The sequence below is a fragment of the Ovis canadensis genome, chromosome 8 (assembly GCF_042477335.2).
Source record: "Ovis canadensis isolate MfBH-ARS-UI-01 breed Bighorn chromosome 8, ARS-UI_OviCan_v2, whole genome shotgun sequence".
In the NCBI taxonomy this organism is placed as follows: domain Eukaryota; kingdom Metazoa; phylum Chordata; class Mammalia; order Artiodactyla; family Bovidae; genus Ovis; species Ovis canadensis.
This window is the reverse complement of record NC_091252.1, coordinates 19,981,332-19,996,237: the sequence shown is the minus strand read 5'-3', so window position 1 is coordinate 19,996,237 and position 14,906 is coordinate 19,981,332. Positions and strand designations below refer to the sequence as shown.

At 36.0% G+C, this 14,906-nt stretch overlaps 1 protein-coding gene across 4 annotated transcripts in view; it reads left to right on the top strand.

The window, feature by feature from the left end:
* The window catches only part of IBTK (inhibitor of Bruton tyrosine kinase), a 100,814-nt gene extending 86,415 nt beyond the window's left edge, over positions 1–14,399 (top strand). For 2 of the 4 annotated variants that reach the window (XR_011258754.1, XR_011258753.1), the window contains exons 26-29: positions 1,824–1,973; positions 11,822–11,898; positions 12,286–12,418; positions 13,135–14,399. Coding sequence is in view for 2 of the 4 variants with exons in the window: in XM_069598966.1 (XP_069455067.1) it covers positions 1,824–1,973; positions 11,822–11,893; positions 12,286–12,418; positions 13,135–13,266 (487 nt within the window). In the remaining 2 variants the exon portion in view is untranslated. The remainder of the gene's footprint in view (positions 1–1,823; positions 1,974–11,821; positions 11,899–12,285; positions 12,419–13,134) is intronic. The other 2 variants (XM_069598966.1, XM_069598965.1) reach the window with 1 other exon arrangement.
* The last annotated feature ends 507 nt before the right edge of the window (positions 14,400–14,906 follow it).

The window sequence follows — 14,906 nt, the reverse complement described above, 5'->3', positions numbered from 1 at the left end:
TGATAACTTTTTATAAATATTAAAATCAGATAGTGCAGTTTCTCTGATTTTGTTTTTTTTTTTCAGAATTATTTTTTCTATTTTTAATTTCAACCACATTTATATAAATCTTAGATTTGGCTTGTCCAAAAAAAAGTTGTTTGTCAGATGTATGTTTTACAGATATTTTTTATTTTCTTAATGATATCTTCTAATAAGCAGAAGTTTTTGATTTGGTTAACTCTAATTTATCATTCCTTCATTTGATGGTCATTGCTGGTTATGTCCAAAGAAACCTTTGCTTGCCACCAAGTCATGAAGATAATCTGTTTTCTTTTGGGACATTTAGCTTTTACGTTGTCTGTAATTCAATTTTCTTCCAGGACACTTAGCTTTTACATTAGGTTTGTAATTCATCTTGAAATAATTTGAGGGGTATGGTGTGAAATAAAGGTCTTTTTATTTTCTACTATAAAAAACACTTTTCCCACTTGTTTGCTTTAGCAGTTCCATTATTGAAAGTAAAGTAACTATCACATGAGGGTCTGTTACTGAGTTCTCTAATCTATTCCATTGATCTGTTAATAATTATGTCAATACCACACTGTCTTGATTACAGTAACTTGTTTTATCTTTTTCCAGTTTTGTATTTCTTTTTTAAGATAGTGTTGGCTAATCTAGGTTTTTGTATTCTCATATAAATTTTAGAATCAATTTGTTAGTTTCTACAATAAAAAGCTGGTGGGATTAATTCAGTTTTTTAGATACAGGTTTATACAGATATTCTATTTTATTTTTTGTTATCTTTGAGTAAGGTATGTCCATTTCTTATAAATTGTCAAATTTATTTGCATAGTTATATTTATTGTCCTTTGAAATTGTTATCTTGTATTATCTATTGCTTTGTAACCAATTACCTTAAACAGTAGCTTAAAACAACCAGTGTTTATGGTCCTTTGGGTCAGGCATCCATTATGGCTTAGCTTGGTTGATGCTTTTTTTAATGTAATTAAGTGGGGGGACCTTCCTTCCCCCACCCCGCCCCGCCATCACATTAAAGACATCTCTCTTTGACTTTCATTTCTGGTAAATGAGCCAGGTGTGTTCATACTGTGTTGGGTTTCTGTGGCTGCTTTAAAGATTTCTTTTTTGCTCTCTGGTTTTTAGCAGTTTGCCTGCTATGTGTATAAGTATGTTCTTTTTTACGTTTTTCTTCTTTGGGGTTGGCTAAAATTCTTGAGTCTTTCACATTATGGATTTTATCGGACTTGGAGATGGCCATCGTTTCTTTAGATATTTTTATCTGCCCTATCTCCTATCCTTCTGGGTGTCCAGTTACATTTAATATTACCATAAGTCACCATGGCTGACTTAAATCAGTAAAACTGTTTTAATCAGAAGAAAAGATTGAAAACATTTATCTTCAACTTTAGACTTTTCCAGTCTTGCTGTTTCACTCCTCCAGTAACTTTTGTTGTTGAATATTAAAGTCTTTGAATTTCTGCTTTCTTCTTTTTCATAGATACTTTTCCTCTGCTGAGCTTACTTATTTATTCTAACCATATTTTTTGTTGTTACCTGAGGCATAGTTATAATGCTGTTTTTAAAAGCATTGCTAATTTCAATATCTGGGCTATCACCCATGATCCCCATTGATTGTTTTTTCTTATCACAGTTTTGATTAGTCTGTAATTGACAGCAAAAATCCAACATCACTTTGAAAACTATAATTATATCACTAAAATTTTTGGTATATATTCACTTCATTGTCCCTTTGTCACTTCCAGCAACAGCCTTTTAAGAAAAATGAGTATTTTTCCATGAACTTTGTTGTCTTTCTACAGGGCATCCTCTCAACATTCAGTTTCATCCAAGTCATTCCGGGATTTCTCAGTAGAAGAAAAGAAATCTGTTATTGGCCAGAGCTCAGGAGATCATGTCAAAAAAGTTTGTTTTAAAGGGATTGAAAGTTCCCAGTCTCCAAAAGTTGTAAGGTAATAAATTTTCCTACCTTGAAATATTCTTATAGTGGTTCTCTGTTCTGAAATAATCTTTAAAAATTTGAGGCAGCTTTTTATACATTCTTTTTACATTCAAAATTAATGTGTTTATTTTTAAGATATATTTTGACAGTTGGCTTACAGTAAACTATATATATTTAAAGTATACAATTTGCAGTTTGGCATATATATACCTTCATGAAACCATTATCACCAGCTCTTCGGGTTGGTGACTATTAACCACCATTCTCAGAAGTTTCTCCATGCCCCTTTACAGTCCTTCCCCATCCTGTCTTCTTGCAGCTCTAACCTGATTCTGTCATTATGGACTAACTTTTATATTCTGTTGTTTTATTATATTAGTGGAATCATTCAGCACATGCTTTTTAGAAAGTCTCTGTCACTCAGCACACACTTCGAGACGCATCCAAGGGTTTTCAGCCTGTTTAGGCATCTCCATCTTTTTCTCTAGCTGTTTGTGATGCTGGTTGTCAAAGTCCAATGTATTTTGAAAAGATGTTTCATATTATAAATGCCTACATGAAAACCTAAACATAGATTAAAAGTGGTATTTTTAAAAAGTTTCCCCACCGTGATTAAATTCTCTTCTAATTATTGTTCAAAAGGGAACAAACATTCTTGGGGCATTAGATAGGTCAAAGTTGGAAGGAAAAACGATTTCAAGTAGGTTGACTAAATGGAGTTTTCTTTTTTCCCGTATTTCTGCTAATATGACATCTCCTATATATTATACTCCCTAGAATGTTTTAGACAAAATAAAAATGTAATTAAAAATATTAGTTGTGACCAGATTAATAATTTTGTTTGTCATAATGATTAAGCAGTTTTTCACTGTCAGATCCCCACCCCCTCTACTTTTTAAAAATCAGATCTTTCGTCCAATTATAACATATCAAACAGGTAATATACACTTCTCTGCTGGAGTGAAGAGAGGAGTCTAGAACCATACTACTTTACTGTCACCTTCCCTGTCCTGTGAGCAGCTCCTGAGGAGTGTCAGAGTCTTCTAACAGCACTGCAAAGTGCAGGTTTAGATGAACTGTTTAAACATAGTTTCGTTGTTTTTGTAACTAGCTTTCTTGTTACAGATATGTATATTTATGACTGTAGTTTTTGAGTCTTTCACTTATAGTACAGAAAATCAGATTAGAAAGGATCTAAAGAAGTTGTGATCTGTCTCTGACTTTTCAAATATTTTTGGCAGTGTAATGTTATTTTAAAACAAAAATCTTAAATCGAACTCTAATGTGTAAACTAGATACACCTTTTTATATAATGTTTACCTATGATTAAGGGAGAATATTAAAGCTATTGTGATAGGCTCATAAATACAAATTGGGTGCGATGTAAGATGTCTTAATATTAACAAATATTAGCTGATGTATATTAGACATTATAGTAGATTAGTATGGTGAACAAAATTAACATAGTCCCTGCTCATACAGAAGAGAAGACCAACCTTACACAAAAGTGACAACACATTATGAAGAGGAGGTTTATCAGCCTCGATACTGGATTTATTTCTCATGTTTTAATTGTATAGTATTTATTTTCACTGTTGTTCGGTTCCTAAAGCATGTCTGACTCTTTTTTTTTTTTTTATGGCTAACTGCTTTTATTTTTTTTAATATAAATTTATTTTAATTGGAGGTTAATTGCTTTACAGTATTGTATTGGTTTTGCCATACATCAACATGAATCCACCACAGGTATACACGTGTTCCCCATCCTGAACCCCCCCTCCCACCTCCCTCCCCGTACCATCCCTCTGGGTCATCCCAGTGCACCAGCCCCAAGCATCCTGTATCCAACCTGGACTGGCAATTCATTTCATATATGATATTATACATGTTTCAATGCCATTCTCCCAAATAATCCCACCCTCTCCCTTTCCCACAGAGTCCAAAAGACTGTTCTATACATCTGTGTCTCTTTTGCTGTCTCGCAACTCTTGTAACCCCATGGACTGTATGTAGTCTGCCAGGCTTCTCTGTCCATGGGATTCTTCAGGCAAGAATACTGGAATGGGTTGCCATGCTCTCCTCCAGAGGATCTTCCCGACCCAGGGATTGAGTCCACGTCTCTTGCATTGGCAGGCAGATTCTTCACCGCTGAGCCACCAGGGAAGCCCGTTTATTTCAGTCGGGATCTTCTAAATAAGCCATTATGGGCTTCCCTGGTGGCTCAGCGGTAAAGAATCTGCCTGCTAGTGCGGGAGACATAAGAGACGCAGGTTCGATTTATACCTGTACTTGTATCTTAACCCAGTTCCACTAATGAAGGCTTAAATTATTAACTGTCTCTCTTTTTCTAATGGATGTTCAGTGTTTTCCTTTTAAGTAGATTCTTCCCATTTGGTTTTGAATATGCACAGGTGTCTCACATGTGGAGTGGCAGGGGGTGGGGGTCGGTGAGGGAAGTCAATCCCTCACTCAGCCTCCTCACTTTCTTCTAGAATTGTCCTGTTGTTCCCAATTCCCTGCTTCCTTCACAGCCAGATTTCTCAAAAGAGCTGTCATTGCCCACTTCTTTTTATTTTGGCTTCCAATCCCACAACTAAACTGAAACCATTCAGGCTAAATTCAGAAGTAGCCTCCGTATTGCCAGCACCGTGGGCTTCTTATATGACTCATCATCCTTGAAGCTCACGTATAGGTTGTCTTCTCATTTCGCTTATGTTCTGTGTTGTTTTGTGAGTTTCACTGCTCAGTTATCAGCTACACATGAAAGACTCACATTGTCCGCATCTGTCATCTGCGCTTCAGACTTAGGTCTCCATCTGCCTTCTCTGATGCTGCCATCCTATTTGAATGTTCAGAAATACCTTAAACTCTTATGTCACAAACCATAGCCTTCTCGTAAAAGCAAAAATACAGGCAAAACACAAACCCAGTCTATTCCTGGTTTCCTCAGCAAATGTCATTCGCAGGCTTTACATGGCCATCTTCCCAGCAGTATCCGGTCTGTCAGGACAATGCCAGTTATGTCTCTTCACTGTTATACCCATTTGTGTATTAAACTATCTCCACTGCCGCCACCCCCATTTAGACTACTTTAATCTTCTACCTGGGCCGTCGGAGTAAGACTGCTAACAAGTCTTGCCATAGCCTTTTATCCTGCTCTATAGCATATTTGGCTAGTGTTTATGTATTTTTAAATGCAAATCTTACCTCGTAGGATAAAAGCTAGAACTCTTATATGGCCTTCAAGGCTTGATACAGTCTAGCTCCTGTCAACCTCTTTAGCTTTTAACATGATCTCTGTATTTTAGCCTTGACCTTGTAGTTTCTCAAATGCCAGTTACTACTTCCCACTTAACTGCCTTTTGACTTGTTGACTTGCTTCTTCCAGTCTCTGTTCAGTCAAATTCTTTGAAGAAGCCTGACTTCTCTTACTGGGTCAGTTTCCTGTTACATGCCTTCATAGCTCTTCTCACTTATCACATTTACCACAGTTTGAGTAGTATCCCCTTGTCTGTGGTTTTCCTTTACATGGTTTTGGTTACTTGCTGTGAGCTGTAGTGTGAAAATATTAAATGGAAAATTTCAGAAATAAACAATATTTTTAGTTTTAAATTCTGCACTGTTCTGAGTAGTGTGATGAAATCTCTCTCCATCCTGACCGTTTTACCTGATCCATTTTACCATTTTACCTAGGACATGAATTGTCCCTTTGTGCAGTGTACCCTGCCCGTTAGTCATTCAGTAGCCATCTCAGTTATCAGATCAGTTGTTAGGGTTTCACGATGCTTATGTTCAAGTAATCTTTACTTAATAACAGCCCCAAAGCACAGGAGTAGTGATGTTGACAATGCAAATATGCCAAAGAGAAGCCATTTAAATGAAAGCTTCAACTGAAAGAAAAAAAAAAAAGTGGAAAGTTCTCAAGCTAATGAGAGGGGGAAAAAACTAATTGTATCTTTAGGGTGCTAAGATTATGTTATAAATGAATCTTCTACCCATGAAATTATGAAGAAGGAAAAATTTATGCTAGTTTTGCTATCATACTTTAGAACATAGAAGTAAAAGGCATTATGTTTCTATAAGATATTTTGAAAGAGCCAGAGACCACATTCACATAATTTTTATTACATTATATTGTTATATAATTGTTTTTTTATTGTTGTAAGTTTCTTACTTTGCCTAATGCAGAAATTAAACTTCACCATAGGTATGTATGTATAGGGAAAAACAATAGTGTGCATGAAGTTCAGTACCACCCGCAGTTTCAGGCATCCACTAGGGCACTAGGAGTGTATTCCTATGGATGACATGGGAACTGTTGTAAACTTACTGTTGGTGTGATTCTTTGTTAACTGTTTTTGAATTGTTGTTTAGTCACTAAGTCGTGTCCGATTCTTTTGTGACTCCATGGATTGTAGCCCACCAGGCTCCTGTGTCCATGGGATTTCCCAGGCAAGAATATTGGAGTGGGTTGTCATTTCCTCTTCCAGGGGATCTTCCTGAGCCAGGGATGGAACTGTGTCTCTTATGTTTCCTGTATTGGCAGGCGGATTCTTTATGAGCTACCAGGGAAGCCCAGTGTTTTCAAATACCAGTCTTTTTTAATGTCTGTGTTCAGCTGTATGTTCAGTGAGAGCAAGGAAGACTGACCTTTGCTTGTCACTGATTAGAATGTTTCCTACAGTGAGCATCTGGTGAATGAGGGGAAGAATAAATGAAACAAAACTATAGCTCTTATTTCAGGTAGTATTTGTTTTTAATGTAATGAGCTATATTGTTTGCCTTGGATGTATAAATGTCAAGGTGTGAATGTTAAGATTGTTTTGTAACATTTTTACATTTTAAGTATTGAATGTATTTTAAACATTTTCTAATTTTCTCTGTTTATCTTTTAAAATATTAAGGATGTGTGGTTTCATAGTTGATCGCTAGGGTGTGCTATAACATCAGGCTATTAATTGTGAAAAGTGGTGTGTGATGTTATAGTGCTTTAGACATTTTAGTTAGAGGAGTGTATGAGATAGTATCTTGCTATCCATAGCTTGGGTGTTTGGCAAGTGGAAGTTAATGTTTTAAATAGTATTTTGTCTTCTGGTCACTGAGAAAGAAAACAGCTTTGATTTCATTTTTAATTTCATCATAGAAAATATGTTACTATAAGAGAGCTGTATTTAAGGAAATAATAAAATATAACAAATAAAGTAGAATATTTATTAATTCACCAGATTATGGGACACTTGATATATGTATTTTGCTGGCATCTCTTGGGTGTATATATAAAAATATCATACACAGACCCAGCCTGAAATATGTTTGAAATCTGGCTGGTAAGTCTAAATATGCATACATGGAAGTTAACTGACAGAACAAAAATACAGTGTAATATAACAGTGTTAAAGAAGTCACACAGCAATATATGACTATATGCTGTATGAGTGGTTCAGAGAAGGGAAAATCACCATGGGCTAGAGCTGTCCAGAAAAACTTCGTTGAAGAGGAAAAGTTTGAACAGTAGTTCATAAACACTTTTCCTGTTCAATCTCAAATTGAACTTTTGATCTCAGTTAACTTTTGATCATTATATTTATGGCTATATATTTAAATGATTATTTATATTAATGTAACATAATGATCAAACGGCCATATATCTATGGGATTTTCAAAAGAAGAGAGGGGAAAGGGCAGTATAAAACAGAGGAAACAGTGGGAATTAGCACAAGAAGAGAGGAGTACTTTAGGAACTCAGTGGCAGGGATGGAGGGCTCATCTCAGGACATTCCACAAATGATACATTCTTGTCTTAATTGTAGAAAATGTGATCATCCCCCACCCCCAGGCTAGGGAGCTAATAAAAGAATGGCAAAGTTACTTACTGATGTGAAAAGAGAAGTTTATGCACTTTTTGTTTGTTTATTGTTACTTCCGTGTTCATTTTCATTTTAATGTGTTTTCTTCATTTTCCTTTCACTTAAATACCCCCTTATGTGCTTCTAGGCAGAAAATGTGATCTTGCATTTCTACTTAGTAAGGAAAACTACATGTGAGATAAAATCATTATATCAGCTCTAATTTTATATAAAATCTTTGTAATTGTGATAATACAAAGTTATTTTTAATAATTGTCAACCATGTGAGCAAAAAGTAAGTTTTTCTCTTGAAGTCTAAATTTGGCAAGATTAATGTTCTTCACTTTGAACAAAAATCTTTGAAAGATTTTAGCCAGCCCTTTTATGTTGCTTTTATTTCCAGAAGGCTAAATTTTATAAGATTATCTGTTGGGATGTCTGCTTCTATGCTACAAATACCTGAGGCTTAATAATGCGGTTATTTATTATTGGAAAGCTTTTACTCTTCTTTGTATTTGTTCAGTCATAGCTCTATTTAGCAATTTTACTTCATTCTAAGATGAAATTTTGATAAAGATGTTTGAGTAAATTTATAACTAATGACATTATCCATTGGAAAATCATTAATGAAAACAATTCTAACATCTTACAAAACAGATTTGAGTTGGGTATAATTCTTACAGCAGTCCACTGTGAACCTTTCTGAAATGAGAACAGTAATGCCTATCATATGGGTTTGTTACAAGGATTATATCAGGTAATTCACATGATAGTACTTTATAAATTATATAAGGTTAAGTAAGTTCTGATTGCTTGGCTTTAACAAGACCTATACAAGATACTTTAGTCCTTATATTCAGTTCTGTTCACAGAGAGAAAAGGTGATATTTCAACCAGTCCTTAAAGAATTAGAAGATCCTTTTAATGGACTGTGCTACAGTGTATGGAAAATACTCTGTATTTTGAGTGAAAAATCCTGGATTTGAGTTCTGTCTTTACCATTTACCCAGCTTGCTAATCAGGCAAATTATTAAATATTCTTTGAGTATTTTTAATAGTTTCCTAATCAATGTAATAGGAACAATAGGTGCTTTCTTCAGAGTATTAGAAAGATTAAGTGAGATAATGTATATGAAAATAGACTCAGTAAATTTGTTTGCCCACACACACATCAGGTTTAAACATTTTAATTCTTAGTGCATTTGTACTCTGACCTTCCTGTTTCATTTTAACTTTATTTCCCTCTTAATCTCTTAACCCAGTCAATCAGTTCATTGAAGAGAACAACCTATCTTTACTTAAGCCAACAGTCTTGAACTGTTCCCTGTATTTGTATAATCAAGCCCCGTTTCGGTGCCACTCTCCTCAGCTTTAACGTCATTTCCTTAGTGAAGCCAGTAGTGTATATACCCTTCTCCATATTATGTAATTTCTCCCGTGAATCCATAGTACTTGGTACATATTGATATAAATATCAATTATCTACTCTCACATTGCTTTATCATTACTTAAATACCTTTAAAAAAATGTTTTACCAGAGTGAAGAGAACTGGGTTATAACCTGATTTTCAGTACCATAGTACTGACATATACCCAATAAATGTGCATAAATGAATCAGAAAGTCAGTATTTTAGGCCCCATTTATTCTTGCTCTGTTTGGCTTCCTGTTGTAAAGCCCATCTAGACCTAAATGTGCTTATTGCTGAAAGAGGGCAATCGATTAATCTAAGTAATTTCTAGGTATCTTTCTAAGCATAAAATTCCACAACTAGGGCTCTCTCAGAGTTCCTTTGTTCATTTTTCTCCTTACAGGAATGTTTCTTACCTCCCTCATTCTATACTCTTTTTATTGTCTTCTCTGTGAGGCCTTCTCAGATGACCAAATCTATTTGGTTGTTTTAGTCTTTACAGTCAGTAGACCTTTAAGTTTGTTTTCTTAAATTCTTCTCTGTTATGTCATTTTATATCTTGGTTCCTCATCTAGTTTGTGAGTTCTTAGTGTGTTTTAAATTTCTGTTCTATCAGCCACATGTGAATCAGTGAAGTTAGAACACACCCTCTCACCATATACAAAAATACACAAAAATAAACTCAAAATGACTTAAAGACTTGAATATAAGATATTATGCCATAAAGCTCCTAGAAGAGAACTTAGGCAAGACATTCTCTGACATAAACATACCAGTGTTTTCTTAGGTCAGTCTCCCAAAGCAGTAGAAATAAAAACAAAAATAAACCTCGTGCACAGCAAAGGAAACCATAAACAAAGTGAAAAGATCACCAATGAAATGGGAGAAAATATTTGCAAACTATGCAACTGACAAGGGCTTAATTTCCAAAATATGTAAATAACTCATAAAACTCAACAAGATAAAAATGGGCAAGACATACAGATGGCCAGTAGGCACACAGAAGGATGCTCAGTACTGCTGATCATTAGAGAACTACAAGTAAAAACTATAATGAGGTGCCGCCTCATACCAGCCAGAATGGGCATCGTTAAAAGGCCTACACACAACAAATGCTGGAGAGGGTGTGGAATAAAGGAAATCCTCCTACACTTTTGGTGGGAGTGTAAGTTGGTGTGGCCACTGTATCGAGGTTCCTCAGTAAACTGAAAGTAGAATTACCACAGCAACCCCACTCCTGGGCATATATCTGAACAAAACTGTAATTCAAAAAAATACATGCCGCCCCTATGCTCCTAGCAGCACTATTCACAATAGCCGAGACATGGAAGCAACCTAAATGTCCATCACAGGGGAAAGGGTAAAGAAGATGAGGTACATCGATGCAACCGAGTTCTACCCGGCCATAAAAAAGAAGGAAATAGTGCCATCTGCAGCAACATGGATGGACCCAGAGACTATCATAAAGTAGATCAGACAGAGGAGAAATATCGTATGGTGTCATTTATATGTGGAATCTAAACTGTGACACAAACAAACCTATCCACGAAACAGAAACAGACTCTCAGACATAGAGAACAAACTTGTGGTTCCCGAGGAGAAGAGGGGTGGGGGAAGGATGGTGTGGGAGGCTGGGGTTGGCAGGTGTAAGCTATTACGTATGAAATGGATAGCAAGGGCCTGCTGTATAGTACAGAAAACTATTCAGTGTCCTATGAAAAACCATGATGGAAAACAATGCTTTTAAAAAACGAAATGTATAGATACGTATAACTGAATCAGTTTGCTGAACAGCAGTAAGCAGTAATTAACATTGCATGCCATCTGTACTTGAATAAAACAAATTTCTGTCCTGTCTATAATCTCTGGGGTATCAAAGCATTTTCTGTATTTTTGTTGCTCACAGTATTTATACTATCTATTATAGTCACTCACAGACTGGCTGCTATCATGTTTTTATATGTTTTGAAGCTTCGTGCTAATCTGTCACTTTTATTCATAAAATGTTATTAATGTAAGACATTCTTCATAGAGCTATTTCCTAATGTTTGGTTTTTATAATAAATTGGCTATATGAATGTCATTAGAAGCAGACCTGTTTTGGGGAGTGTAGTTGATTTAGTGTTGTGTTAGTCCAGGTATACAGCAAAGTGAAGCAGTTGCACATATACCCACTCTTTTAGATTCTTTTCCCATATAGGTCATTACAAAGTATTGAGTAAAGCTCCTCGGGCTACACAGTAAGTCCTGCTTGGTTATCTGTCTTACATACAGTAGTGTAGATATCAGTCCCAGTCTCCCAGGTTGTCCCTCGCCCACCCATTTCCCCTGCTCACCATGAAGTTTGTTTTCTACATCTGCGACTCTGTTTCTGAAGAACAGACCTTGTAAGATCTTCCCCCATGGTATTTTATACACAGAATTTTATAATCATCTAGAGATTTTTGTTGTTTTATTTACAATTTCAAAGGTAAGCCTGACTTCATGAATTAATCGGTCTCCAGTCAGAGCCTTGCAGTTCCTCCCCCGTGTTTCTGTCAGTAAGGAGCTCGACTCGTGTTACCGAAAGTGTCAACCTCCAGTGTCGGCGTTTGTTTTGCAGGTGTTCTGCTCATGGTTCCCCGGGACGAGAAGGCAACCGCGTTTCAGATGTGCCGCTTCCGGACAGTCCCAAGTAAGGTGAAGCGATCAGCTTTGGGACCTCAAAGCTAGGCTTGGTGTGGCACTGGGAGAGCACACTAAGAACTGAGAGCAGTATCAAATAGAAATATATTATCTGAATACTCTGCTCTACAATCTGAGTCATCTTTCAGTTATATTGCTTTGCCCTATACCACTTTTTGGTGCTTCCAAACCTTACAGCACTGATTCAAATAAAACATCAATTCTCCTTGTTTTCTTTGTCACCTTGTCATTCCGTTAAGTTTGAATGTAGAAGCTTCCAGGTCCCCTTATGTTACAGGTCACAAGGAGACAGTGCCACACTGGTAAAGACTATTTCAGGGGAGATTTTATGTGCAAAAATTTGGCAAGATGACTGAAAGCTCTTTATTCCTGTTCTCTCAGTCCCTGGCTGTCTTCTTCACTGACCGCTCCTTCTGTGGCAGCGCCAGTCACTTTTGCATCTATCGTAGAAGAGGAGTTACAGCAGGAAGCAGCTCTTATCAGAAGCCGAGAGAAACCCTTGGCTTTGATTCAAGTAAGTAACATACCTTTTGGGGTTTAATTCAGGGTAAGAACTAGATACTGTATTTCATTCTTAGGTCTTAAGAAAATTCTATTTGCTTTGCAGAGGTGCATTGTTTAGCACATTAAAATATAAATGCAATGTAAAAACTGAAGCATTCAGCAAGTATTCATTGAAGGTATTCAGGATAATACATTTAGAATTAAATTATGTAAAGCTGATATTTTTAGCACTGGTGATGCTTTGGACTATTTTAGTTCTTGAAACTGACCAGTAGAGAACTGGCCTTACCTAGCTCTCCACCTGGCTTCTGTATCAGTCAGAGTTCGTAGGTTGTAAGCCACAGACACCCAGCCAGGCTAACTTAAGGAGAACAGAACTTATTTGAGAGACACTAAGATTCCATAGACTTAGCTGAAAACCAGAGAGCCAGGTTCAGGAAACTGACAAGACTCATCGTTGTCCTAAAGAGCTCGAAGAGCTAGACAACCCGTACAATAACAGGGAGTACCTCACAGGATGAGAGATTGCAACGAGTGGATTCCATCAGCTATCTTCAGTTTCTTTTTCCTTCTGCTCAAGATTAAAATCAAGGAAAGGTGGGTATCAGATTATTCTAGCTCAGGCCTCAGCCCTTCTCCTTGCAGGATACCTATTGCACTGTATTGCAGGCATAGAAAGTGGTAATTCAAAGAGTAAACCAAGTTTTCTTCTCTTCCTCCTTTCAGATTGAGGAGCGTGCAATACAGGATTTGTTGGTTTTCTATGAAGCATTTGGCAACCCTGATGAGTTTGTCATTGTTGAAAGGACACCACAGGGACCACTGGCAGTACCTATGTGGAATAAGCATGGATGCTAGTTCACCATGGAGTTGAGACAAGTTTCATAAATTGTGATTGTTATAAGTAAATGCTGTGGAAAAAGAGTTCATACAAATTTAGTAACTGATCATTCTGGATAGAATATGAAAGGATATAATTTCTTTACTGAATTTTAAGTATATAATGTTTGTATGATTAAAAAAGAAATTCTTCAGAATTGTGATTTTAGTAACTTTTATGTAAAAATGTGAGAGGAAAAACTTATTAGCTTAAGTAGAACTATTTCTTATGAATAGTCTTAAAAGGAAAAAATGAGTGATTGAAGTGTAAAATATAAGAGTGATGGATTAAAAGTAACTTTCATTTGGGATAAATAATTTAGAAGAGTTTTGCCAAATTTTTTTTTTTTTTAGTGTGACATTGATGGGCTTCAAGTAGGAGCATCAGCCATTACTTCTGATCTGTTAATGGTCAAAATTTTCTGTTTGCTATAGTAGTTTTATGTCTCCTTTCTTGTGTCTTTTTTTCATCAGGCTTTGGGTTCTAGCCTGATTTTTAAAGCTTGAGCTGTTTGAATGCCATATTATTTCAGTTTGAACACCACATTCTCCATTTTACATTAATCTGTGGAGTATTGTGGAAAGGAAATAAAACTATTCTGAGCAGCTTAGTCTAAGATAAAATTAGGAGTCATTGTGGGGATTGTTTTTTCATAGGGAGAGGAGACCTTATAAAAAGCCTAATTGTGAAAGAATCAGTTCCTAAAGGTGTTAAAATTTTCTAAAATAAATGCTTAATTATACATATAAGAATTGAATAGTGTGGAAGAAGTTTGGCTTATAGTTACCTTTGCAATGTTACATAATCAGATTTTCTGAGCCTGGATTATATGAACAGACAGAAACATTGTTTTCTTTACAGTGTGCTGTTTGGGTTGTTTTTGAGTGGTTAAAATTTTAAAACAACAAATGTTAAATCTGCTCTGGCGCCTAGACAAATTGCAAAGGTTAATGTTTCTGGGAAATAATAAGCCTCGGGGAACATACAGGCAAATCACTGCTGTAATTAGGTTGATGAAATATGGCTGAAATTAACAACACTTGAGCTTTTTAGCTCCGCCCAAAGCAACAAACTTGTAAGCAAATGTGCAATAAAAAATAATCTTGATCCATTTCACTGTTGACGTGTGTTTGATATCTTGTACTCTACTGACATCTATTATAGGAGGAATTACCAGTGATTCTTCCTAATATCATGTATTGTAGCCACTACTTGAAAGGGCAGTTTTCCTGAAATGCAGCTGTGAAAAGTTTTATATTATATACGTTTGAGTAAATTGAGAAAAAACAACTTCTGTAATGTGTTATTGATGTTGCTGTAAAGAGATTTTCTGAAATAATTTTACCGCATTTGAACCTCTGATTCTTCCATGCATTGTGGCATCTTTAAAGATTCCATAAAGTGATGATTTTCCTGGCGTGCTTCATGCTGCCTGGGAAGCACCCTAAGAGCCTTTAGTGGATGGGATATGAAGGAGGGGCAGGGGCTGACCAAATCTGTGGAGTTTTAGGTCTTTACCAACCTCATTGAGGCTAATTGCACTTTATGACCTGTTTTATAGAGTATTATATAAAACTTCATCTGGCGGGAGTGGAAAGAGTTCTTTTGCTATTGAAAT